The sequence below is a fragment of the Hemitrygon akajei genome, chromosome 4 (assembly GCF_048418815.1).
Source record: "Hemitrygon akajei chromosome 4, sHemAka1.3, whole genome shotgun sequence".
NCBI lineage: Eukaryota > Metazoa > Chordata > Chondrichthyes > Myliobatiformes > Dasyatidae > Hemitrygon > Hemitrygon akajei.
In genome coordinates this window covers 57,640,521-57,664,836 of record NC_133127.1, presented here as the reverse complement: position 1 = coordinate 57,664,836, position 24,316 = coordinate 57,640,521, and the positions used below count along the sequence as shown (strand labels likewise).

The 24,316-nt window shown below is 37.8% G+C and overlaps 1 protein-coding gene across 3 annotated transcripts in view; it reads left to right on the top strand.

Moving 5' to 3' along the window:
• Positions 1–24,316, top strand: part of sclt1 (sodium channel and clathrin linker 1) — a 76,863-nt gene that overhangs the window by 1,705 nt on the left and 50,842 nt on the right. For 2 of the 3 annotated variants that reach the window (XM_073042682.1, XM_073042680.1), the window contains exons 2-13: positions 2,520–2,640; positions 2,894–2,986; positions 5,280–5,347; positions 5,952–6,004; positions 6,529–6,601; positions 6,696–6,751; positions 7,465–7,600; positions 9,248–9,370; positions 9,556–9,621; positions 14,467–14,537; positions 16,344–16,434; positions 22,550–22,641. In XM_073042682.1, coding sequence (XP_072898783.1) covers positions 2,950–2,986; positions 5,280–5,347; positions 5,952–6,004; positions 6,529–6,601; positions 6,696–6,751; positions 7,465–7,600; positions 9,248–9,370; positions 9,556–9,621; positions 14,467–14,537; positions 16,344–16,434; positions 22,550–22,641 — 866 coding nt within the window. In that variant the 5' untranslated portion in view covers positions 2,520–2,640; positions 2,894–2,949. Of the gene's footprint in view, positions 1–2,519; positions 2,641–2,874; positions 2,987–5,279; positions 5,348–5,951; positions 6,005–6,528; positions 6,602–6,695; positions 6,752–7,464; positions 7,601–9,247; positions 9,371–9,555; positions 9,622–14,466; positions 14,538–16,343; positions 16,435–22,549; positions 22,642–24,316 lie in introns of all 3 variants that reach the window. The other variant, XM_073042681.1, reaches the window with a different exon arrangement.

Sequence of the window (24,316 nt, the reverse complement as noted above, 5' to 3'; positions counted from 1 at the left end):
CCTCGTGTTGTGAGGTGGATGTAAGGCATAAAATAAATTCTAATTCTTTGAAAAGAGCTAAGGTTTGATGTCTAACTATAAAGATCCCTGCTATACTTTTCCTCTAGTTTGCTGAGGAATTAGTAACCAGCACCAGAATCAAAATCAAAAATGGCAGATGTTGGAAATCTGATTTTTTTTTTTAAAATGAAGTGATAAAAGTACTCGGGCCAGATAGCACCTGGGGGAAAGGAAACTGAACTAATGTTAATTTCATCTCTCTTTCTACAGATGTTTCCTGACCTCCTGCGTATTTCCACCTTTTTCTGTTTTTTGATTCACACACCTTGTGTCTGCCATTTGTTTTGTCTCTTCTGTCTCTGCTACTTTAAATTATGTTTTTTTTAAAGCAAAATTGAAATCCATGATCCTTTATCAAATATTTAAGTCAATTCAAGCATCAACCATACCACCTTTGTTGATACATTTTCATTGGGACTCAGTTCAAACTCAATTATCGGATGCAGTTTTTGAGAAATCCAAGCAGGATTCATTAATCCAATATTTCCAAATAACAATTTTGTCCAATATTTATATAATCTAAGGCTGCCAACCATTTTAAATTGGATGACTGAGAAATAGTTACAACTCTGTAGTTTTTTTTTCTATTCTGGAGAGGGTTGGAAATTGCAATTGATCTTCCTCTAATTTACATTTTTACTTTTCTCAGTAACTTAGTAAGCATGCAACAGTGGGAGAGGGTGACTTTCTATTCTGAGCACTACCAGCCTTTTCAGCAATTTTTTAACCATATATGTGTTCACTTTCTCTACATTTAGTGAAATATTGACATCATTTTTGTCTGCGAAATACTCATTTAGTATCTCAGTAATCTCTTTCCCTCCCTTTAAACCCAAGAGGACGTGAGTTGAGAGTTAAGGGGCAAAAGTTTAGGGGTAACACGAGGGGGAACTTCTTTACTCAGAGAGTGGTAGCTGTATGGAACGAGTTTCCAGTAGAAGTGGTAGAGGCAGGTTTGATGTTGTCATTTTAAAAAAAAAAATTGGGTAGGTATATGGACAGGAAAGGAACGGAGGGTTATGGGCTGAGTGCAGGTCAGTGGGACTAGGTGAGAGTAAGCATTCGGCACGGACTAGAAGGGCCGAGATGGCCAGTTTCCATGCTATAATTGTTATATGGTTATAAATAATGATGATTTGTTTCTTAAAAGCCACAACCACAACTGCTTTTCAGTCCTTGATTGTAAACAAGTACTAAGTTAGGATTCTATTCTCTCCTCGGACACTTTTCTCATTTCCTATTTAAAACTTCATTTTCTGTGCCTAAACATAATCTTTGATCATCATTGCCACCTTTTGTTTTTCCCTTTTCTCCTTGCCAAATGCTTCCACTTCTGTCTTCTTGTTTGAATTGGGTCTCCATTGTTGGCATGAGATCATGGTGGCATGTTGTAATTAGGGACTTCCCACAAGGATAATAGTCTCAGTTCTCTTCTGATAGAAACTGCACGAGTTGCCCAAGTTCCTTTTGTTTCAGAACTAGTCCTTGAAGCTTTCTTCAGGCAGCCTTTTATCTAGTGTTTTTATGCTCACTAAGAGGTGGCACTAAGAGTAACACAAATTACCAGCTTTTTGGGATTCTACACTTTTCCCTGCTTCCAAAAATTCTATCAATGTAACTCCAACCCCTTTCTATCCTGTGTTATTGATCTACCAGAGTCATAATTTTTGGTGTTTGTTGTCCAGCAGCTCAGAGTACTTCCATTTCAATCGATACAAGCTTTAAGAATGTTCTTTCATTATGTGCCATGTTGTATGACGCGGGTGATCATGTTCTTTCCATGACCATGATAGTTTTTGGCAAAAATTTCTACAGAAGTGGTTTGCCATTGTCTTCTTCTGGCCAGTGTCTTTACAAGATGGGTGACTCCCAGCCTTTATCAATACTCTTCAGAGATTGTCTGCGTGGCATCAGTGGCCGCATAGCCAGCACTTGTGATATGGACCACCTGCTCCTATGGCCTCACATGACCCTGGTCAGTGGGGGGGAGACTAAGCAGGTGTTAGACCTTGTCCAAGGTGACCTGGAGAGAAGGAGCACCTTATACCTCCTTTGGTAGAGAAGTATCACCACCCCACTACCCAAATGTAGTCAAGTTTTTTTTTAAAATCTCAGAAATTTTGAACTTCAACCTATCGTAAGTGTATTAGTCTTGTTGCTAGGGTGGTTGGTGTGTGTGTGTGTGTATTTGACATTCTTAAACTAAGTGATTCTGTTAAGGTTTGACATTTGGGGACTTTGATTTCACTGCATTTCCATTGGGGGGAGCTGTAGACCATTGGAATCAAAAATACACAAGGAAAAAATGTCCCATTAAGCACATAATGATGTTGCTGTATTTAGTATATATTAATTTTTCACAGAGTATTATGTAGTCACAACTGCATTAATGATTTAAAAGAAATAATTGATGAAAACAGCATATAAAATGTGATTGATTTTATTTTTCCCTTTTGAAGCTGATTTTTATAGTGTCATAGTCAAATATAACTGAATGTAGAAGCTGGACTCAGGAAGAAGTGTTTCTTTTGGTTGAAACTTCATAACCAGAAGACACCTACAAGGTTTACAGCTTCACAGGTGAGTTTTTTGTGTGTCAAATGAGTGGTTAGGATTTGGGATGAGTTACTGATAAGGTAATGGATGTAGAATTAATAATTGTTTTTAAAAGGAAAATTGAATAAATATGAATGGGCATATAAATTGGTGGGAATGTAATTGACTAATAGCATTCTCTGGCATGAGTACCTTGCTTTTGTTTGATGCTTTTTGAAAATGAGGCTAACCTACAGCTTACTATTATTTTCTGTTTAGAATTTGGTATCTTTTTCAGCCCTTAGTTGGAGGCATCCCCAGTTGTATTGTTTTGAAATATACAAACCCAGGAACATGAATACTCCTGAAGTAGACTTTCTGAGAGATCAAGGTAAATGGTGTTCAGAACAATTGTTTAATATTTACTTCAGGTGATACTTATGTAGTCATTCATCAGATAAAATATAATATTTATTACCTTCTATCTGATGAATAACTACATAAAGGCTTGTAATAAATTGCAGTGCGTTTATCTGTTTTAAGTCTCTAATAATGCAGCAGAATTTCAAGTCATGTTGCACAGTGCCTTTAGAATGTATAGCAGCTTTAGTAACTCATACTTGTTATGTAAATCTGCTCCAAATTGCATGTAAGTATTGTGTAGAAAGTGATATCCATACTTTTCACTCAATGGTGTAGTGAACATCACTGGATGATTATCTTCTGAGACCACAATGTTCCTATCACCTACAAGGCATGAGTCAGGAGCAGGACAGTATGCTTTTCAATTGTCTGGATGAATGTAGCTGTAAAAACATTCAAGAAGCTCAGTGTCATCCAGGACAATGCAGTTTATTTAATCAGCATGTCTTAACTGATTAATCTTAATCAACTTTTCAGTGTGTCCATTTCAAAAAAAGTATAGCTATTACTTGCCTGGACCTCTCTGGCATCTCTCAAGCATACAATTTCTACTTGTGAGGATCAGTGCTGCAGAAGTGTAAGAGCTTCACAATAAAAGTTCCCTCAAGTCACACACCAGATTTGTTTGGAAATATCATGTTCTGTCCTAATTAGACTACAATCTTGGAACTTCCTATTCAATAGTATTATAGGAGTAGTTTCACCTGAAGGATTGAAACAGTTCAAGAAGATGGATTTATAAACAAAATTGTTGCCAAGAGATATTTTTGGCAACCTTTGTAATATCTTGGAAGTTTCCTATAAATTATTTTCATAGGCATACCTCTCTGATGGATAAGATGAATCAGTGAGTAGTGCATATCCAAGTTCATAAAGAAATCTGTCTGCAGACTATGTAAATTGATTTATAATGTCTTGCTGCTCATACAGAGTTAAACATGATGAGCTTGTTCTCTCACCCAGGGAATATTGCTGAAACAAAACTAGTGTGACTGTGAAATTACTGCGGTTGAAGATGGTAAATGAGTACTGATAGATGAGTATTGTAATTGACAATAAAAGTTGTGTTCTATAAAACTGCACAGAAGAAAGCCATTTGACTCAACAAAACTTCATTAGTGTTTATGATCCATCTGATCCTTCGTCCCACCTCTCCACCAACCCTTTTATTCCTTTTTCATATTCTTATCTTTGTTCCTCTTGAATGTACTTATGCTGTTCTGAGTACAGAGATGAGGAGAAACTGCTTTTCCCAAATGGTGGTGAATCTGTGGAATTCTCTGCCCAATGAAGCAGTGGAGGCTACATCAGTAAATATACTTAAAACAAATTTGGATAGATTTTGCATAGTAGGGGAATTGAAGGTTATAAGGGAAAGGCAGGTCAGTGGAGATGAATCCATGATCAGATCAGCCATGATCTTATTGAATGGTGGAGCAGGCTTGATGGGTCAGATGGCCGACTCCTGCTCCTATTTCTTATGTACCTACTCCTATGGCAGCAAGTTCTCTGTGGGTGATTAAGTTCTTTTTTTCTGAATTTGCTGTTGGATTTATTAGTATACACAGTCTTTTCGAGTTAATTGGAACTTATCGGGACCAGTACATTTTGGCCCAATTAAGTGGCTGCCTTCATTAGCTGAAGAGTCTATTAGCTGACTAGTTAAAAAGGTTAAAAAAGAGAGAAGCTAAATTGAATGATTGAAACCACAAAACTATTCAGAATCATCTTGTGCTTATTTCTCAACAATTATTAGTGACAAAAATCACTGCTTTCTGAGCACAAACATCCACGACTGATGCTAATTGAATATTGTTTGCCAGACGCGTGGTGTTGCATCTAACAGCCACATAAGAGTATGCAACTGGCACGAGTTAGAACCTGTTCAGCAAGTTTCCTGCCCCGATTAAGCAGCAGAGTGTCCCAAATAAACAAATATGGAAATTTTCTTGATATGTTTTGTTCTCTGAAAGTTGTTCCAAATAAACATCTGCCCCGATTAACTAATGACCCAATTAACCGGAACTTGTAGTTAAATTTCTTAGGTTCTATTTCCCATCTTCACAGACTGAAATGTCTTTTCTAACTCTAGACGACCAAATATTTTCAGAATGTTTAAAGAAAAGTAATCCATATTGATTTGTAGCTATGGCCTGTATGTAGCATGTTCTCTGGTTTTCAAAAGGAAGATGCTTTTTTTTTACAGAATGTTAGAAAATAAGGTATCTTTAATGTTTTGTGTTAAATTTTATCTCTTATAGTGCAGCGGTTAAATGCTGTGCTAGCTCAGTACCAAGCAATGCAGCTGCCCAGCTCTGCTATTAATGAGGTATAGTTTCTTTCATTATTACATTTTCCATTTTTTTTTGTTATAGTTGTATCATACAGTCTGACAGAATGTTAAACCTCTTAATCTGTAGTGGCTCTAGAAGATCCATCTCATTGTTCAATTTGCAAGTTATAGGTTCAAGTGTGTTGCATTCAACCTTTAGAACTCAATATTTGTAAAATCAGCAAACTAAGGCTTAGCTTAAGTACAGTGGCACAGTTAGAAATGCTATTTCACAGCTCCAACAACTTGGGTTCAATTCTGAACTTCGATGCTTTTTGTATGAAATTTGCTCATTTTCCCTGTGACTTTGAGATTAGTTTGGGATTAGTGTAAATGAGTCGTTGATGGTTGGTTTGGATTTAGTGCGGAAAAAGAGGTGGTATTGACATGCTGTATCGATGAGTTTAAATCCACATTCTGGCTGAGTGAAGGTCTATATACATATTTCTTAAAAATTCACTGTTTTCAATAGGAAATAGTTTTCAATTATGATCTAGATAAGTTCTGGGACTTGTTGAGTCCTCTATGGAAGGCTCACTATACAGTGGAAAAGAAGCTTTGTTTAGTTTACATATTAGTTGTATTTTCTTTGTTGAATTAGGTCAGCCAATTAGAAGAACATGATCCTCCAGCACCTTGGCTCGTGGACAAATGGTAAAGGTCACTTTGCTAAATTGTGTTGGTTAAGTTCATCTTATTTATCCGCATGTGGCTTTGTTGTATTGCAAGCATTTTCATTAAACTGCAGTTTTTTGCATGTATTTTTAAAACATTTGGATATTTTTAAATATTAAAATTATATTTATTAATGATAAATATTGAGTGATTGAGGTAGTTGCATCATTAGCCCAAAATGATCAAAGAATTAAAAATGTGAAGTTCTATGTACTCCAGAAAGTTAATTGAATAATAATCATTTCCAGTGCTTAGCTGTCAAAACTTATTCAGGAATTGTTTACGATGCAGAAAAGATATACATATAAGGAGAACACAGCTTTTAAATGAAAGGAGGGAAAGTTGTATTAAAGATTTGATAACTGCTAATAAGTCAGTACATTTCTCATAATCTCCATTTAATAAAACAGCTGGTAAAGCTTCATGATTTGTATCATTTGAATTTGTTAGTTTTTAAAGCATATTTTTAATCTAATTTTATTTCATTCCTTTTTCTCTGATAGCCTTTTGGCACCTCTTGTAGCAGAATATGATAAACAGTTGCAACAAATGAATCAGCAATTGAATTGTCACCAGGTAATCTGCACCTTTGCTTTAATAGTTATTTAATGCCTTAAAATTTCTGCATCCACTTTCCAGCAATGAATTTTCTTTTAAATTTTAACATTAGGTTCGTATGAATGAGATGAAATTAAAGCTTGAAGTTGTTGTAAAAGAAAATGAAAGGTGAGATTATACTACTTTTCAGTTTAGAATTATTGCAAAGTAAGATGACTATAACCTGAATTAGTGTAGATGAAAACTAAAAAACTTTTTTAAAGCTGTTGTAAAAATTTCCTTGGTGTTATAGATTTGCTTCTTTTTCAAGGATACATAGAGATAGACGAAGTGTAATACTTTCAACCCCAGGGCATAGATTGCAACAAACCTAGGCTAGCAGGTCTTTTTTTCCCCATTTGCCGTTATTTTCTTCAAGTACTGAACACCCCAGCTTGGACCCCATTTGGTTCCATGGAAGTACTGGCATGCAGTCAGCCATGTTATCAGGTTTGACAAAGTGTCAGGATCTGTGTAAGAGTTAAGGACATCTCAATCATGCTGCTGATTTTTGCAAATGTACTTAATAGCATTGTTCATATTTTGATTTTGTTCAAAGGCTGAGACCATTTTCTTATTCTCTATTGAGCCACTTGTCTACTGACTCAATGTAAATTGTAGGCTGAATTTAGGACTGTTTAGTTATTTCGTTGTCAATGTCTTCATTTTACCTGAATCTTTCAGTGCATTATTGTAGTGGACGGCTGAACAGAGACCTTTAATTATTTTTTTCTAAATTCAGTCTTGCTAACAAATTGACTAATGAAAAACATTTCAGATTTAAAGAAATAATTAAGACTGCAATACCTTATAATTTGCCCTTTTAATTGTCTTTGCTCTAGACTGCATGCAGAATTACAGGAGACCATTGAAAAACAGTTAGAATCCCTACCTGCTGGTGCAAACATTGGTGATGTTGACTTTACAGAAGGAGAAGTGGTGCAAAGTCTGAAGAAACAGTTACAGCTTGCCAATAAAGTAAGCAATGATCGGCAATGTGGCAGATTACTTAATTTTTTTAAATCTTGATAATTTTGATAGGTTAATCTGACAAAAGTGGGTAATGTAGCCTTCAGGTATAATCACCTGGAAACTAGAGTTACTGTCATGAAGACTAATTAAGTAATCATATCATTAGATTGAAATAGCCACACAGAACTCTGATTTAAAAAGTTGCATTTTTACAATAATTTGAGGGCTTCCATGGAGCGACAGAGGAATCTGAAGAATACATGTACAGGTTTCCCCCGCTATCCAAAGGTAGAGTGTTCCTATGAAACTGTTTGTAAGCCGAAATGTTGTAAAGCGAAGAAGCAATTACCATTAATTTATATGGGGAAAATTTTTGGGTGCTCCCAGACCCAAAAAATAACCTGCAAAATCTTACCAAATAGTACATAAAACCTAAAATAACTCGAACATATAGTAAAAGCAGGAATGATATGATAAATATACACCCTATATAACATAGAAATATTGTATTTATGGTGCAGTTTCACTTATCAAACTTGGGACGACAGCGAGCCAAAATCGATTTGGAGAAAAAAAAGATCAGCACGTACACGCCTGCACGAACAACTGCCTGCACAAGGCTTCATGGTCATTGTAGTCTTTCTCGGGGTAAACATGTAAAAAAGCGGGCGTCTTTATCTTGTGAAAGTGAAAATCCTCTTTGGTTAGCGAAAGCAGGTACTAATGTAGGGCTTTCGTAACAGCGAGCTGTCGTAAAGCGAACATTCGAAAAATGGTGGTGGGGGGTGGGGGGCTGCCTGTATATGTTCCCTGAAAGTAGTTTACAGGTAGGTAGGATGGTGAAGAAGATATTAGGCATTGATCCTTGTGGCACACCACTGGTCACAGGTTTCCAATCTGAAAAACAACCCCACATTACTGTCATCTACCAGCTTTTACCAAGCCAATTTTGTATCCATTTGGTTAGTTCACCCTGGACCTTGGTGATCTAATTTTCTATATTCACCTACCATGCCTTATCTTATCCAGTGCCTTACTGAAAGGCATGTAGGCAGCATCTACTGCCCTGCCTTCATCAATCCTCTATCATTCTTCAAAAAACAAAAATTCAAATGATATTTGTGGGACACGATGTCCCATGCACAAAGCCATGCTGACAATCCCATATCTATCCATACCTTTCAAAATGCTGGACGTTGTCTCCTAGAATCCCTTCTAGTAATTTTTCCACCACTGATGCTGGTCTTACTGACTTGTCCCTAGCTAGCCTTAGTATTGTCACTGTGATGTCGCAAAACACAACCATTCACTTGCATCTAATGAGCAGCTGAAAACAGCAAATGAGATTAATATTATCAGAATTTGTATTGTATTCTTTGTGTTTCTCCACATCAAACTATTTGTTCATATTTTATAATCTTCAGTAGCTTATAGCTTTTTTGAAGAGTATGGAATTAGAGCTCATTTTCAAAAATCACAACATAGCTGTGTGTAAATGATCTGTAGTGAAATTAACAATTTAGCTAAAGGGTTGTGATGTAAGATTGGATCTGAATGATGCATATTAGATAAAGTGACTGTATAGGACATAATTGCCATTCTAGATATACTTATAAAAGGTCACTTTCATAACAGACTTCTCTTGTATTTTAGGAAAAAGAGCTAGCCTTGGAGTTACATCAATCAGTTTCACAAGAATTAGACCAAATGCAACAGATGTACCATGATCGCATCACAGCAGCAGAGAATCATGTCTTCGGCCAACAACAAGAGACTGTACGATATCCTTAATGTTTTGATGTTTCATAAGAGTTAAATAATTTTTTTTATTTCTGATGTAACATGCAGAATGAGTTTCTTCATTTAAAAAAATTAGTCTAAAAAATTAATTTTAAGTACTTATAAACAAAATCTTCTGAGAAGCACTTGCAAGAGCATAACTTTTGGTATTTTTATTTCAGGAGCAGTTGGCTCACTTTCAACAACTAGCTCAGCAATTTAAAATGACTAATCAAAAATTGAAAATGGTAAGCCAAACACAAATTGGAGTATCCAATGCAGCCTGTTTCACATTATGAACTTCCAAAAATAATTTCATGCAGTGTTTATGTTTGCATATATTTACTGATGGATTATATTCTGAGAGCTTGATGGTCAATTTATCTATCAGTTTAAAGGTTTTTGTGCCTGTCATTTTTCTCAACTGTTCTTCTTGGCCCTGTGGTAAAATAATTACCTGTGACGATGAAATTTATATACTTTTGCTTTTGACCTGATAAAACAGTGTGATGAACATTACTTTTTTAATTACCATGGTATTTTGAGCAGAGATTATCATTGATTAATGAATTATAGGTTTTTTTTTAAAGAAAATAAAAGGATGAGTCCAGTTGATTACTACTTATAAAAGATTTAAATGGAGCATTATTGAAAAACTGGTTAAAATTGTTAATATTGATCATCTTTTAAAAAGACAATTGGAAAAATAACAATTCCAAATATTGTATTTTATAAGAAATGTGAAACTATAAGGTTTACATCTTCATAAAAGATCAAGGGAAATAAATGTACTTCAGTGAGACTTTTGTTCCTGCACTAACAATGACAGACATTTTATATCCAGTTAGTATTTGTTTGATTTGAGAGCTATATGTTAAGCACTAGTTTCAACAATAAGTCTGCTCCTATAATTAATCTTTACCAAATTCATCACTGAAAACAATGGAGGTGCTAAACTACATACAACATTTTACTCTTCTCACCTGCCTATCACCTCCCCTTTGAGCCCCTCCTCCTTCCCTTTTTCCTGTGGTCCACTCTCCTATCAGATTCCTTCATATCCAGCCCTTTACCTTTCTCACCCACCTGGCTTCACCTATTACCTTCTGACTATCCTCCTTGCCCTCCTCCTTCCTTTTTCTTCTGGCATCTTCCCCTTTCTTAGTCCTGAAGAAAGGTCTTGGCCTGAAACGTGAACTGCTTGTTCACTCCCATGGTTGCTGCCTTATCTGTTGATTTTGCTTTGTACTTCCAGCATCTGCAGAGTTTCTTATGTTACTATATTTACTGTTGCTATCACTAAATATCCAGTGTTCACTCAAAACGACAGAAGAGAAATTATAAGCAGAGTGAAGCCAATGCCAACTGGCGAAACCATTTACTATCCAAGTACACCAGATCTGTGAGAATTCAAAATGTATCATCCAATGTCACATTTTCTTGCAACCATATAGCTGGCGTCAATCCACTGTTCTTGGGTTATATATAAGAAAATTTGCTGCTTTATTTGACAGTAAAGATGATCATTATATTCATTACATTACAGCTCCAGTGTGCAGTTTCAATCCTGATCTGGGGTGCTGTCTGTGCAGAATTTGCATATTCTCACCATGATTGCATGGGTTTCCTCCCAGTCTTAAAGAAATCCTGTTAGCCTTATTGTCCAATGTAAATTGTGCCTTTTCTATACAAAAGAAAGTTGATCACACTGTATGTGAATGAGAATAAGTTACTGAGGTACAGGGAAATAGAGAGAGAATGGGATCAATGCAATTGCTCCTCTACAGTAGACGTGATGGACTGTGAGAATGTTGGACTCCTGTCCAAAACTGCTTAGTTCTTCAGGCTCATCCTGAAGTTCAAAGATGACTATTAGCTGCATTTTCCCTCTACTGAGTACTTGTGTCGCAGAAGGAGGTCATTTGGGCCATGAAATACATGTCTGCTTCTAACAGCAAGGTATTAATTTCATTCCCCATATTTCTTTGCAGCTCTGTCTCATATACTTATCAACTCCACATTTATTGTTTGCCACTTAACTACATTATGGGATAATTTATAGCTAATTAAACTAGTAGCGCATCTTTGAGATGTGGCAGAAAACCAGGGCACCTGGAGAATCATTTCTCTATCCTGGCCTTGAGCATACATCTTTCTCTAGTTTTTCTGCTTGTTTGTTTCAAAGGAGGATGTCAGCATACACTCTTTGATTTGGAAGAACGTTCAGGATATGCACATATTTGACTATAGATTTATAATGTCAGATTTATTAGTTGACGCCCTGTGAATTCTGTATTCTGTTTTAAATGGGGAAAATTCTGGTTGATGTACCCAGTTAAACCTAGGCTTCTGACCACTTGATTTTGAGGATTGTAAGGCTGTGGATAAGAAACCAAAGGGGAAGATGGGTTTTAGATATTCCATTTTAATTAACTATTTTTACTTAATTTTTTTAATTAAAAAAAAATTTACGAGTTCTTATTTTATCAAAACTTTTTTGATTTTTTTAGTATATTTCACTTTCTAATAATTTTAATCGATTTAATTGATATCAAAAATATTTGAAAATCTGAAGTTTATACCCATCCACTTCCTCTAGCAGTATTTTTTTCTATTTAGAAGCCTGGCATTGTTTTTGGTCTAGATTTAGTATCCAGACATTACTTCCCCTATTGAAGTCTATCTCAGACTAAATCAGGCTTGTCACATCATCAAATGCTTGATAACATGTGGAACCCATGTCTTCTCCATCAACCATTGGTTGATTCTGACCATCTGTTTCTCATCCATGCTTTTCTGGGCTCCGGGCAATCTCTGCAATGCCTCCCATCTTCAACCTTCCGTGAACATGTGTTTGGCCAAAGTTCTGCATATATCTTAACACATCAATTACCATTGCATTTCACCCCTATATTTTCTGTCGGATATTAACTCCTCAGTTTCCTATGCTTCAATTCTTACAAGATTAGATTTATTTGTCATATGTACATTGAAAAATGGTGAAATGCGTCATTCGCATCAAAGACCAACAGAGTCCAAGGATGTGCAAGTGTTGCCACACTTCTGACATCAACACAGCTAATCCTAACATTTATGTTTTTGGAATGTAGGATAGAATAAGTGTTTTGTTTTCTGTTCATACCAGAGCCTTTATTGCCAAATGGACTAACTGTTCATTTATCTTAGTGAATTGAATTTACAACAGTTAACACAAGGAAATCTGCAGATGCTGGAAATTCAAACAACACACAAAAAATGCTGGTGGAACACAGTAGGCCAGGCAGCATCTATAGGGAGAAGCACTGTCGCTGTTTCGGGCCGAGACCCTTTGTCAGGACTAACTGAAAGGAAAGGTAGTAAGAGATTTGAAAGTAGTGTGTGGTATACTGCATCCAGTGCTCCTGGTGTGGCCTTTTATATATTGGTGAGACCCGACGCAGACTGGGAGACCGTTTCGCTGAACACCTACGCTCGGTCCGCCAGAGAAAGCAGGATCTCCCAGTGGCCACACATTTTAATTCCACGTCCCATTCCCATTCTGATATGTCTGTCCATGGCCTCCTCTACTGTCAAAATGAATCCAAACTCAGGTTGGAGGAACAACACCTTGTATACTGGCTGGGTAGCCTCCAACCTGATGGCATGAACATTGACTTCTCTAACTTCCGTTAATGCCCCTCCTCCCCTTTTTACCCCATCCCTGACATATTTAGTTGTTTGCCTGTTCTCCATCTCCCTCTGGTGCCCCCCCCCCCCCCCGTCCCATGATCCTTTCCCTTCTCCAGCTCTGTATCACTTTCGCCAATCACCTTTCCAGCTCTTAGCTTCATCCCACCATCTCCGGTCTTCTCCTGTCATTTCGCATTTCCCCCTCCCCCACTACTTTCAAATCTCTTACTATCTTTCCTTTCAGTTAGTCCTGACGAAGGGTCTCGGCCCGAAACGTCGACAGTGCTTCTCCTTATAGATGCTGCCTGGCCTGCTGTGTTCCACCAGCATTTTGTGTGTGTTGTTTGAATTTACAACAATTATTGTTTTTGTGTGCATATATAGTTGTCAACATGTGCATCCAGCCTACACTAAGTTAAATAAACAGTCAGTCCATTTGGTAATAATGGCTCTGGTATGAACAGTGTCATTTCCAACTATCATTGTTACTAATGTGCACCACGACCTGCTGCCCACCCTTGCTCTTGAGAATCTTCTGCAGCCACTCTTGAGACTACCTGGACCCTAGCACCTGGGAGGCAGTACATCATCCTAGTTTCTTTTTCACAACCATGGAATCTGCTAACCATCTGCCAAGTTATCAAATCATCAATCAATATTGCTCTGCCTGACTTTACCCTTCCTTGCTGAGCCTCTGTGCCAGCCACAATACCACTGATTTGGCTGCTGCTGCTGTGCCCTGATAGGTCATTTCCCCACAGTATCCAAAGGAGTATACTTGTTTATGGAAGGGAATGGCCCCAGAGGAGCCCTGCACTGACTACTACTTCTCCTCACTTTTCCTGGTGGTCACCCATCTACTATCTGAAGCCTGCATTTTGATTAAGACCACGTAGTAAAAGTCCATTCTGTGAAGTTTTCAGGCTTCTGGGTTCCCAGCTCTCATTCCTTGACCTTGTCAGTTAAGCGCTGAAGTTGGGTGCACTTCCTGCAGATGTAGTCTTCAAGGAGACCATTAGTTACCCTGAAATCCTGCATCTCACAGAAAGTGCATTTCACTGTCTGAACTACCATCCTGCCTACACTTGTTATATCTCCATATTTCCAAGCTTAAGTTCCAGCTTGCACTTTCTCTTACCTAAGCCCGTTGAGCGAAAACTTGACTACTCTAACACTGTCCACTCCAAAAATGGCTGCTCCCAAATAGTTAAGACCCATATAATTCACGTTGGATAAAGATGACTTATTGTTGGCTAGTGACAATATGACAATGCATATAGTTTGAAATAAGAATCTTTCAATATTAAGAACATGTTAAAAACACATCTTGAGTTCTGTTCTTGTTTCAGCTTGGCTCTAGTGAATGGTTGCTGTGCCTAGAAACAATTATTCTAAAAGAGAAAACCATTTTGTTCTTTAAACAGACTAATCAGCAGTTTATTAAAACAGTGACAGATCAGAATTTAGAACTGGAGCAAAACCACAGAGAATTGAGGTATGTATATTTTAAATGATCACATGATGAGCCATGCCTTCCTTAACATTCAGAAAACACTGTCACTTAGATCGCGTTTCTTCCCCATTCTGATGTCTGGTTTGATCAACAACTGAACCTCTTGACCGTGTGTGCATAGAGTTGCTGCATCATGATTAACTGATTAGATATTTGCATTAACGAGCAGATGTATAAGTGTAGCTAATAAAGAGGTCCCTGCATCTATGTGTAATTACACTCCAATGACAGGTAGTCCTGGAATGGTGGGTGATTTCTTTTCACAGATGCTGCCTGAGTATTTTAACATTTTCTGTTTTTGTTACAACAGGTAAGTAACATCTGCAGTTTTTATTTTCATGAAATTAAACTCAATTTAAAAGAAAATGTAAATTTCCTTGTTTACCTTGCTCCTTCATAGATGTTCCTCTCAATTCAACATTGTTCCTGCACTTGGTGTGGGTGTATCAGGTCAATTTTCCCACCATGAATATCAGAGCACAACAGGATAATCACCAGTTTAAAAAAAAAACAGCCCAGAAGTTTAGGACTTCAACCTTATGTAGGAATCTTAATTTTGGTGGCACCTGGAATTGCTGGCTATTTGCTGTGGGATTGCCTCCACTTCGTTACAAGTTTTAGCTAATATATTTTTCTCCTTTCATCTTTTTTGTGTCCTGTTGAGTAAATTTCCATTTTTGCAACACTTTGCAAGGATTTCCAAATGACTACATTCCATCTTCTAGAGTTTAGGTTTAGATTTTTAGACAACTATTTACAGCATTTTAGGTATGGAAATACCAATTTATTTCATTATTTGATAAACCGATCTAAGTCAGTTGACAAGTGGATGAAATCCCCTCTCCTCCCTTCTTCTTGAGCAGTCCCATGTGATCGAGAATGTTTTCCTTCCTCTCCAGTACAGTGACTTCTACATTACTTTGAGGCCAGCGTGGGGCCCACAGATTGACATATTTACACTTTACTTTCTTAATTACCTCACCACCCAACCTTCAACTAGTCACTACTGTCCTCTGATCCTCATCACTACTTGACACATGCAACAATCAGAATGTGTCAATGACTGTTTGCTATTAAATGCTGCTTCTGGCATGTATTCCTTATTCAGAAGAGCAGTTTAATATAGCTATTTTTTGTCAATGGCTTTGATTTAAAAACTGAAATAAGACATTCAAGAACTGGAACAATTATGAGGTATATCTTGGTTCTCCTTAAAATGTTCAGTGTAGTAAAACTGCTGTATTCTTGCTTATGAAATTCATTTCTGTTGACATCAGTAGATTTCAGAACTGGTAATCTACTACTGTTTTGTGCTGTTAGCACAAGTAACCAAAGACATTTCCCCTTGCTGCCATTCAATTTTGATTAAATAATTGATTTTCCAAAAATAGTATTTTACAAAGATTGTATGTAGTATTATAAGCATTTATGAGCACATACAGCACTCAATATAAAGAGTGAAATCATGTTAAATACAACTGAAATCTGGTCCAGATTTTTTTTTGTACAGTTGAAGGAACAATTGTTAAGCTTATAGATCTTACAGAGAACATTTACAACCACTTGAACAGAGATGATACTTGGTTTTACTTCCTGTTAAGGAGATGCAAAATCAATATCCATACTTTAGTGAATGTCAGCTTTGGATATGCATTACTTGGGGCTTGAACCCATGGGCTACTGATTCCAGGAGCAAGTATGCTATTAACTAAGCCAAGCTGATGGTTAATTAAGTTAATCTGTTTCCTTACACAAAATAATTGTACAGAGTATTTGTTTTTTGTACAGGAAAGCAAAGATGGAATTGCGAACAGCAAACTTGAAAATGGAGGAAATGAATAAAATGATGCAAAGCATGCAAGAGGACATGCAGAGAAATGCAAGTACCAAAATGACTATATGGTCTATTTTAACTGAAGGTTGTCTTTGTGTAAGGGAAATTGTGATGAGATATGATGCAGGGAAACAAATGCCATTGCATTTAAACCTGTGTTTATCCTGTCATGTTTTCATTGAAGAACCAGAATTTTTGTTTTTGGGCAGCAGTCTCACTGATCCTGATTTTAATTAGAAGAGAGAAATCATCAGCCTGATGCAGCAGAATTGGATCATGTTCATGGTATTATCAAAGAATAAATGTATCACCATTTTGGAATTCAGAGATTTATCTGGTCCTAAAATTTGCACATATATGATACAGTACATTTGTATGTCCTGTGCTGTGAATGCCAAAAGAATATTCCAGTCGTATTTATATTACTTCAATACAACATCAGTTCTTTTATATTCTTCTATGATCAAAAAGGCCAAAGGTTTTCCACATGGGTTCCAGTCCTTGAGTATACAGTGGTGGAAGGGCCAGAACTTCTTCCAGTGAGTCTGTGCAGTGAGTGCACCAAGTTTCAGTGTGTTGCTTAGCAATATTCGATCATAGACTGCTGCTTGTATTGGAATACCAGCTGGTTTTGCACAGATTGGAAGATATATTTCACTGAATTGTTAATATCCTAATAGTAGTTGATATTTGCTTCACAATGTGTCCTGAACTCTCAGGAATACAGGATTGGCACCTTGAAGTGGACAAAGGCAGTCTTCAAGCTGGATTAAAACATCCTCCTGGCCAATGTGCTGCCACGATAGAACAAGATGGAGGACTTTAGGGCAATATTGCTGTATCAGAGGGAATGGAGGGTGTTCTGTGTTTCAATGAGACATGGCTCACCCCAGACATGCCAGACCAGGAACATCTAATGAATAAGTGCCGACCTTTCCACTTGCCAGGAGAGTTCTCTGCCATGATCCTGACTGTAGTTTACATATGACCTGATTATTGAATGCCCTGATTAATATTCAAGAACCAGCCTATTCCGATGCCTTGCATGTCCTTGCCGGGGACTTCAGTCAAGTTTGCTGGAAGAAATCAGTACCCAATTTCCATCAGTATATTACCTGTATGACCAGAGTACCCAACCATTCCATCCCTAGACTTTATTTCGGGAAATCTGATCATCTGCCTATCCCCTTCCTACCTGCATATGGGCTGAGGCTAAAAATCAAGGCACAATAGTTAAGGACAGCAAGAGAGGGTCACACAAGGCAAAGGGGCAGTTACAGGAATTGCTTTGAGCTGGTGACTGGGCCATGTTGAGGATTCATTAGAGGAACTGAATGTATATGCTATGGTTGTCACGGACCTTATAAAAACATTCGTAGACTAGTGCGTACCCACAAAACTATTCAGTTTTCCCCATTCAGAATCCTCGGATAAACTCATGATCTGTAATCACAGGGCTAAATCGGTGGTGTTCAGGTCTGCAGATCCTGATATGAACTCCATCTCGCATGTGACGTGGCAATTCCAGACCAAACTTTCAAAACAGAAGTATGTTCAACAGCTGTGGCAGGGTTTGAATGCTATCACCTCCTGCAATGCAAGACCAAGCAATATATCTGTTAAAGTTTCTCTCCCAGAGGAGCTTGATGCCTCTTATGCTCATGTTGACTGACAAATCACAAAGGCACATTCATGAACTCCCACAGACCCCAACAATCCTGTGATTTTTTTAGTCTCTTGAGACCAACATGAGAGTATTCTTTAGGAGGGTGAACCCATGGAAATCATCTGGTCCAGATGGTGTAGCTGGCCAAATACTGAAGACCTGTGCTGACCAACTGGCTGTAGTGTTCACCAATATCTTTAACCTTTGGCAGTCTGAGGTACCCACCTGCTTCAGGCAGGCTTCAATTATACAGGTGCCTAAGAAGAATGTGGTGACCTGCCTCAATGACTATTGTCCAGTAGCACTTGCATCCACTGTGAGGAAGTGCTTTGAGAGATTGGCCATGAAACATTAACTCCTACCTAAGGAGTGACTTGGATCCACTCCAATTTCCCTACCATCACAACAGGTCAACAGCAGATGACATTTCACTGACTCTTCATTCAGCTCTGGAACATCTGGAAAGTGAAGATGCATACATCGGGATGCTCTTCACTGGCTACAACTAAGTATTCATCCCTTCAAAACTATTCAATAAGCTCCATGACCGAGGCCTCGCTAAATAAAAAAACTGTGAGGCTAAGTATAGCTCTAATGCCATAATTAAGTTTGCTGACATTACCACTGTTGGCCAAATCAAAGGTGGTGACGAATTGGCGTATAGGTGGGAGATTGAAAATTTGGTTGAGGGTGCCAAAGCAACAACCTCTCACTCAATGTCAATAAACCAAACCAAACTACAGGAGTAAGACTTCAGGGGGTCCATGAGTCAGTACTTATTGGTGGATCAGTGTGCAGATAATCAGTAACTTTAAATTCCTGGGTGTTACCCTATTAGAGGATCTCTCCTGGGTCCAGCATGCAAGTGCCATTTCATTTCAAAGAAGGCAAGGTTGCACCTCTATTTTCTTGGAAGTTTGTACAGATTCGGCATGTCATATAAAGCTTTCACAAATTTCTATAGATACACAGTGGTGAGTATCCTGACTGGTGTTTACACGCTAGACTGTGATGAAACCGAAGTACAAGAATGGAAAGGCGTACAAAAAGTGGTAACTACAGTCCAGTCCAGTCAATCACAGGAAAAGCCCCCTACCACTGAGCACATCTCCAAAGAATGCTGCTACAAGAAAACAACATCGATCATCAAGGACCCCACCATCCATGCTCGCTTCTCCCATCAGGACAGAGGAACAGAAGCCTTACCACCTATACCACCGTGTTCATTTTTTTATGCATTTCTACAAGCCAACTACAAACAAAAAACCCAACAACAAAGTGAAGATTAATACAGTGCAAAATAAGAGTATCAATTATATAATTCGTAACAGTAAGGAAACAGCACCCAGAATAAAATCATATAAAGTTAGTATCCTCCTCATCCTCCCACTATGAAACTCCAGGCCAGCCATTACAATATGTAAAAAAAAATTAATCGGAGTGTTCGACCCCACGAAACTGTAAATATAAATAAAAAAACAATAATAATGCCTACTACCAAAACTATAATTTCTTTCAAAAAGAAACCATAAAACTTACAGAGAGAAAATAAGCTGAAAGTAAGGGATTAAAAAGAATAAACTTAATCTAAAGGGGGGTTATGAAAGAATTCAAGAAAAGGTCCCCACACCTTTTGAAATTTTATGTCCGAATTGAGAACTGAGTAATGAATTTTTGCAAGGTCTAAACAGGACATAATATCATTAAGCCATTGAGCATGAGTGGGTGGGGCAGGAACATTTATTAAACTTTAACCATCAGGCTCCTGAGCTAATGTCGATTACTTCACTCACCTCAACCCTGAACTAATCACTGGACACAACCTGTGAACTCACTCCCAAGGACTCAACAACTCGTGCTCTTATTTTTTGTTTTTGTTTTCACATTTGCCCAAATTGTCTTATTATGTATATTGGTTGCTTGTCAATCTTTGTTTTTCATTGATTCTATTGTCTTGCTTCATTCTATTGTGAGGACAAGAGGAATTCGATTCCTGTTAAGGCAGTGGGAAAATGGGGGGTGTGGGGGAGAATGGATGTCTGGGAAATGGAGGTGACACAGGTGAGGAAAAAGTAGAAAGGAAAGCCTCATTTGGGGACAGATGCGGCAGAAACGGAGAAACTGAGAAAGGGGACTGGCATTTTCACAGAACACAGAGTGGGAAGAGATAGAGTCAAGATGGCCGTAGGAATCAGTGGGTTTATAAAAGCTGTTGCTAGACAGTTTATCTCCAGTGATGAAGGCATAGATTTAGAAAGGGGAAAGGAGTTTCAGAAATGGACCAAGTGAACTTAAGAGCAGGGTGGAAGTTGGAGGCAAAGTTGATGAAATTAAGAAGCTCAGCATGAGTGCATGAAGCAGCTACAGTCATCAGTGTAGCGCAGAAAGAGTTGAGGTAGGTCGTAGGAGAAGCCAGGTGGGTGGGGGAGGGGGGAATGAAGTAAGAAGCTGGGAATTGATAAGTGGATAAGACAAAGGGCTGGAGAAGAAGGAATCTAGTAAGGCACAGACTACTGTGTGATTCAACTGTTCAGGATGATCTATGCATGTTGAATCTCTTGAAACCTATATGGAAAATGTACATTCAGATAAAGTTGCATGACAGTCCTATCCTAAGAACAGCCATTTGAGAGCAGCACATGATGATGTAAAAACTAGCTATACATGCAGGATCTGACATAACAGCCCCATCTTACCATCAGTTAAGCAAGGAGAAGTGAATCAGAAACTAGGACTGTGGAAGTTGCACCACCTGTTGATTGCATTAAAGAACCTGATTGCAAGACCACCAGTATGACATCTTCCATTTTTATCTGGAGATCGGAGTGGGATGTGCTGAGGATCTGCTGGTGTGAAGGATGTGGCTAACAATGTTGCTATAGATCATTCAGTGTCTTATGCTGTATTATATGTCTCTGATAAAATGGTTTGTTCACAGAAACATGTTAAACATTATGTAATTATTTATACAAATGATTTAACAGCTGTGATTATGGTTGTTATGTATGTTGGAAGTTTGCATGCATAACTCACAGAGTGGCAATAGGAGCAGGTATGATGCTTTTATCAGATTGAATAACCTTTTGGACACACTTTCTAGATTTTCCTGTGAAGAATGGTCACAGGGGAAAAAAGATACAAGACTTTAGATGTGTTATCTAGAGGAGACAAAAAAAAATCTACTGGAGGAACTCAGAAAGAGACCAGCTGAGCTCCTTCAGAAAATTGTTGCAATGGGGGGGAGGGGGATTGCTGCCATTAAGTTAGATGCTGGCAAGATGCAAAGATGAAGGACTTGTGGAAAAAGGAAGCGACAAAAAAGAAAATATATCATAAATTGTACAATTATTTTCTAAGTTGAATTTTAACAGATATGCTCCTTTTCTAGGACTTAAATGCACAATTTCCATTTATCAGAAATGTCATCGTACATCAAAGATAACACCTGCAAGAATTTTCACCATATAGCAATGAGCTGATTTAGTCATGGTTTCTCATTCACTCAAATATGTATAAATGTAGTTCAATACTGCTGTAAGAAATACATTGGGTATTTCTGCTCCGTTTATCTAAAAGCACAATACTGCACTGCTGGAAATCTAGAATGATAAACAGTGGGAGGAATACTCAGCAAGGCAAGCAGCATTGATGAAAACAAATGATTATGTTTTCAGGTTGATGACCTTTCAACTGAGTCAAATACTGTGCAAAATAATTAATTTGTTTCTGTTAAGTTTCCAGCTTGGCTTTTAACAAAAATGCACCATCCATCCCAGACATTGTCTCTTCTGTCAATTCCCATCAAGCAGAAGTTACAAAAGCTTGAAATCATGAGGCTTCTACCCTACTGTTGTAAGCCTATTGAATGGTTCCCGTGTATGATAAAATAAACCTTTGGCTTCACAATCTACCTTGATATGATCTTGCCCCTTATTGTCAACCTGCACTTTTTCTTTATTTTGTTCTCTTTTACATTACCTTGTGTAACCTCGATGCAATGAATTAATCTGTATGAACAATATGCAAGACAAGCTTTTCATTGTATCTGGGTGCATGTGACAATAATAAACCAATTCCAATTCATATTCACACTTCGCCATAAGCTTTTTTTTTCTAACCTATGCAGATTTGGTTGTGAGGCTTGAATTTTAGTTGTTGAAAATTGTAGTCCTGAAAAATACATTCCAGTCTATCAGCTATTCATTACCATTAAGAAGCAAAATTGTAGCTGCATGGATAGCTAATGGAGGATGAACTGAAATATATTTTTGGGATTCCCAAATACATTTTTTGGGAACTAAGATATATTTTTGGATACAAGTTTGGTTGAAACTTTTTGAGTGGTAGCAGTACCCAAAAACTTGTTAATTTTTTTTTAACCTGCAATGAATGTCAAGATTGTTATCATTGACTGGCATGTTCTGTAGAAACAAACGTTGGTTTAAGAATAATTTGCTTATCTTTAAACCATATGGTTTTTGTCAATACCCGCAGGAGCAGAATGCTGCAGCTGCATTGGGGAGAGAGGAAGCATCAGACAAGCGATTGCAACAGTTACAATCTGCCATAACCCAGTGTGAAACCAGGTATTATAAAACCCTGCAAAGTCAGAATGTTCCATGATATTAGATTCTTATTTGTATTTTATATTGACCTCGTTTTCATTGACAAGTTTTAACAAGAATTAAATGTTTATTTTTATTCCCAGCATAGCATCAGCTCTCAGCCAGCGTCTGTCTCCAAATATAAACTAATAGAATCGGAATTCAGAATCAGGTTTATTATCACCGGCATGTATGGTGAAGTTTGTTAACTTAGCAGAAGCAGTTCAGTGCAATACATAATAAAGAAGAAGAAGGAAATAATTAATAAATAAGTAAATCAATTACAGTATATGAATATTGAATTGATTAAAATTCATTCAAAAAACAGATATAGTATATATTTTAAAAAGTGAGGTATTGGTCATGGTTTAATGGTCATTTAGGAATTGGATGGCAGAGGGAAACAAGCTGTTCCTGAATCACTGAGTCTGTGCCTTCAGGCTTCTGTACCTCCTACCTGATGGTAGCAATGAGAAAAAGGACTTGCCCTGGATGCTGGAGGTCTTTGATAATGGACGGTGCCTTTCTGAGACACTGCTCCTTGATGATGGGTATTTTGTAGGCTAGTACCTAAGATGGAGTCGACTAAATTTACAACCCTCCGTAGCTTCTTCCGGTCCTGTGCAGTAGCACCTTCCATACCAGACAGTAATGCAGCCTGTCAGAATGCTCTCCATGGTACATCTATAGAAGTTTTTGAGTGTATTTGTTTAAATACCAAATCTCTTCAAACCCCTAATGAAGTAGAGTCACTGTCTTGCCTTCTTTGTAACTGCACTGATATGTTGGGACCAGGTTAGGTCCTCAGAGATCTTGACACCCAAGAACTTGAAACTGCTCACTCTCTCCACTTCTGATCCCTCTGTGAGGATTAGTATGTGTTCCTTCATCTTGCTATTCCTGAAGTCCACAATCAGCTCTTTCGACTTACTGACATTGAGTGTCAGGTTGTTGCTGTGACACCACTTCACTAGTTGGCATATCTCGCTCCTGTATGCCCTCTCGTCTCCACCTGAGATTCTATCAATAATGGCTTTATTATCAGAAAATTTATAAGTGGTATTTGAGCTATGCCTATCCACACAGTTATGGGTATATAGAGAGTTAAGCAGTGGGCTAAGCACACATCCCTGTGGTGCACCAGTGTTGATTGTCAGCTAGGAGATATTATCACCAATCTGCACAGATTGTGGGCTTCTGGTTAGGAAGTTGAGGATCCAGTTGCAGAAGGGAAGTACAAAGAACTAGGTTCTTTAAATTTTCAATCAGGATTGTGCGAATGATGGCAATAAATGCTGAGCTATAGTTGATGAACAGCATTCTGATGTAGGTGTTAGTATTGTCCAGGTGATCTAAGCCCGTGTGAAGAGCCATTGAGATTGTGTCTGCTGTTGACCTATTGTGACGATAGGCAAATTGCAATGGGTCTAGGTCGTCGCTGAGGTAGGAGTTCAGTCTAGTCATGACCAACCTCTCAAACCATTTCATCATGTAGATGTGAGTGCTACTGGGCGATAGTCATTAAGGCAGCTCACATTATTCTTCTTAGGCACTGGTATAATTGTTGCCTTTTTGAAGCAAGTTGGAACTTCTTCCTGTAGCAGTGAGAGGTTGAAAATGTCCTTGAATACTCTCGCCAGTTGGTTGGCACAGTTTC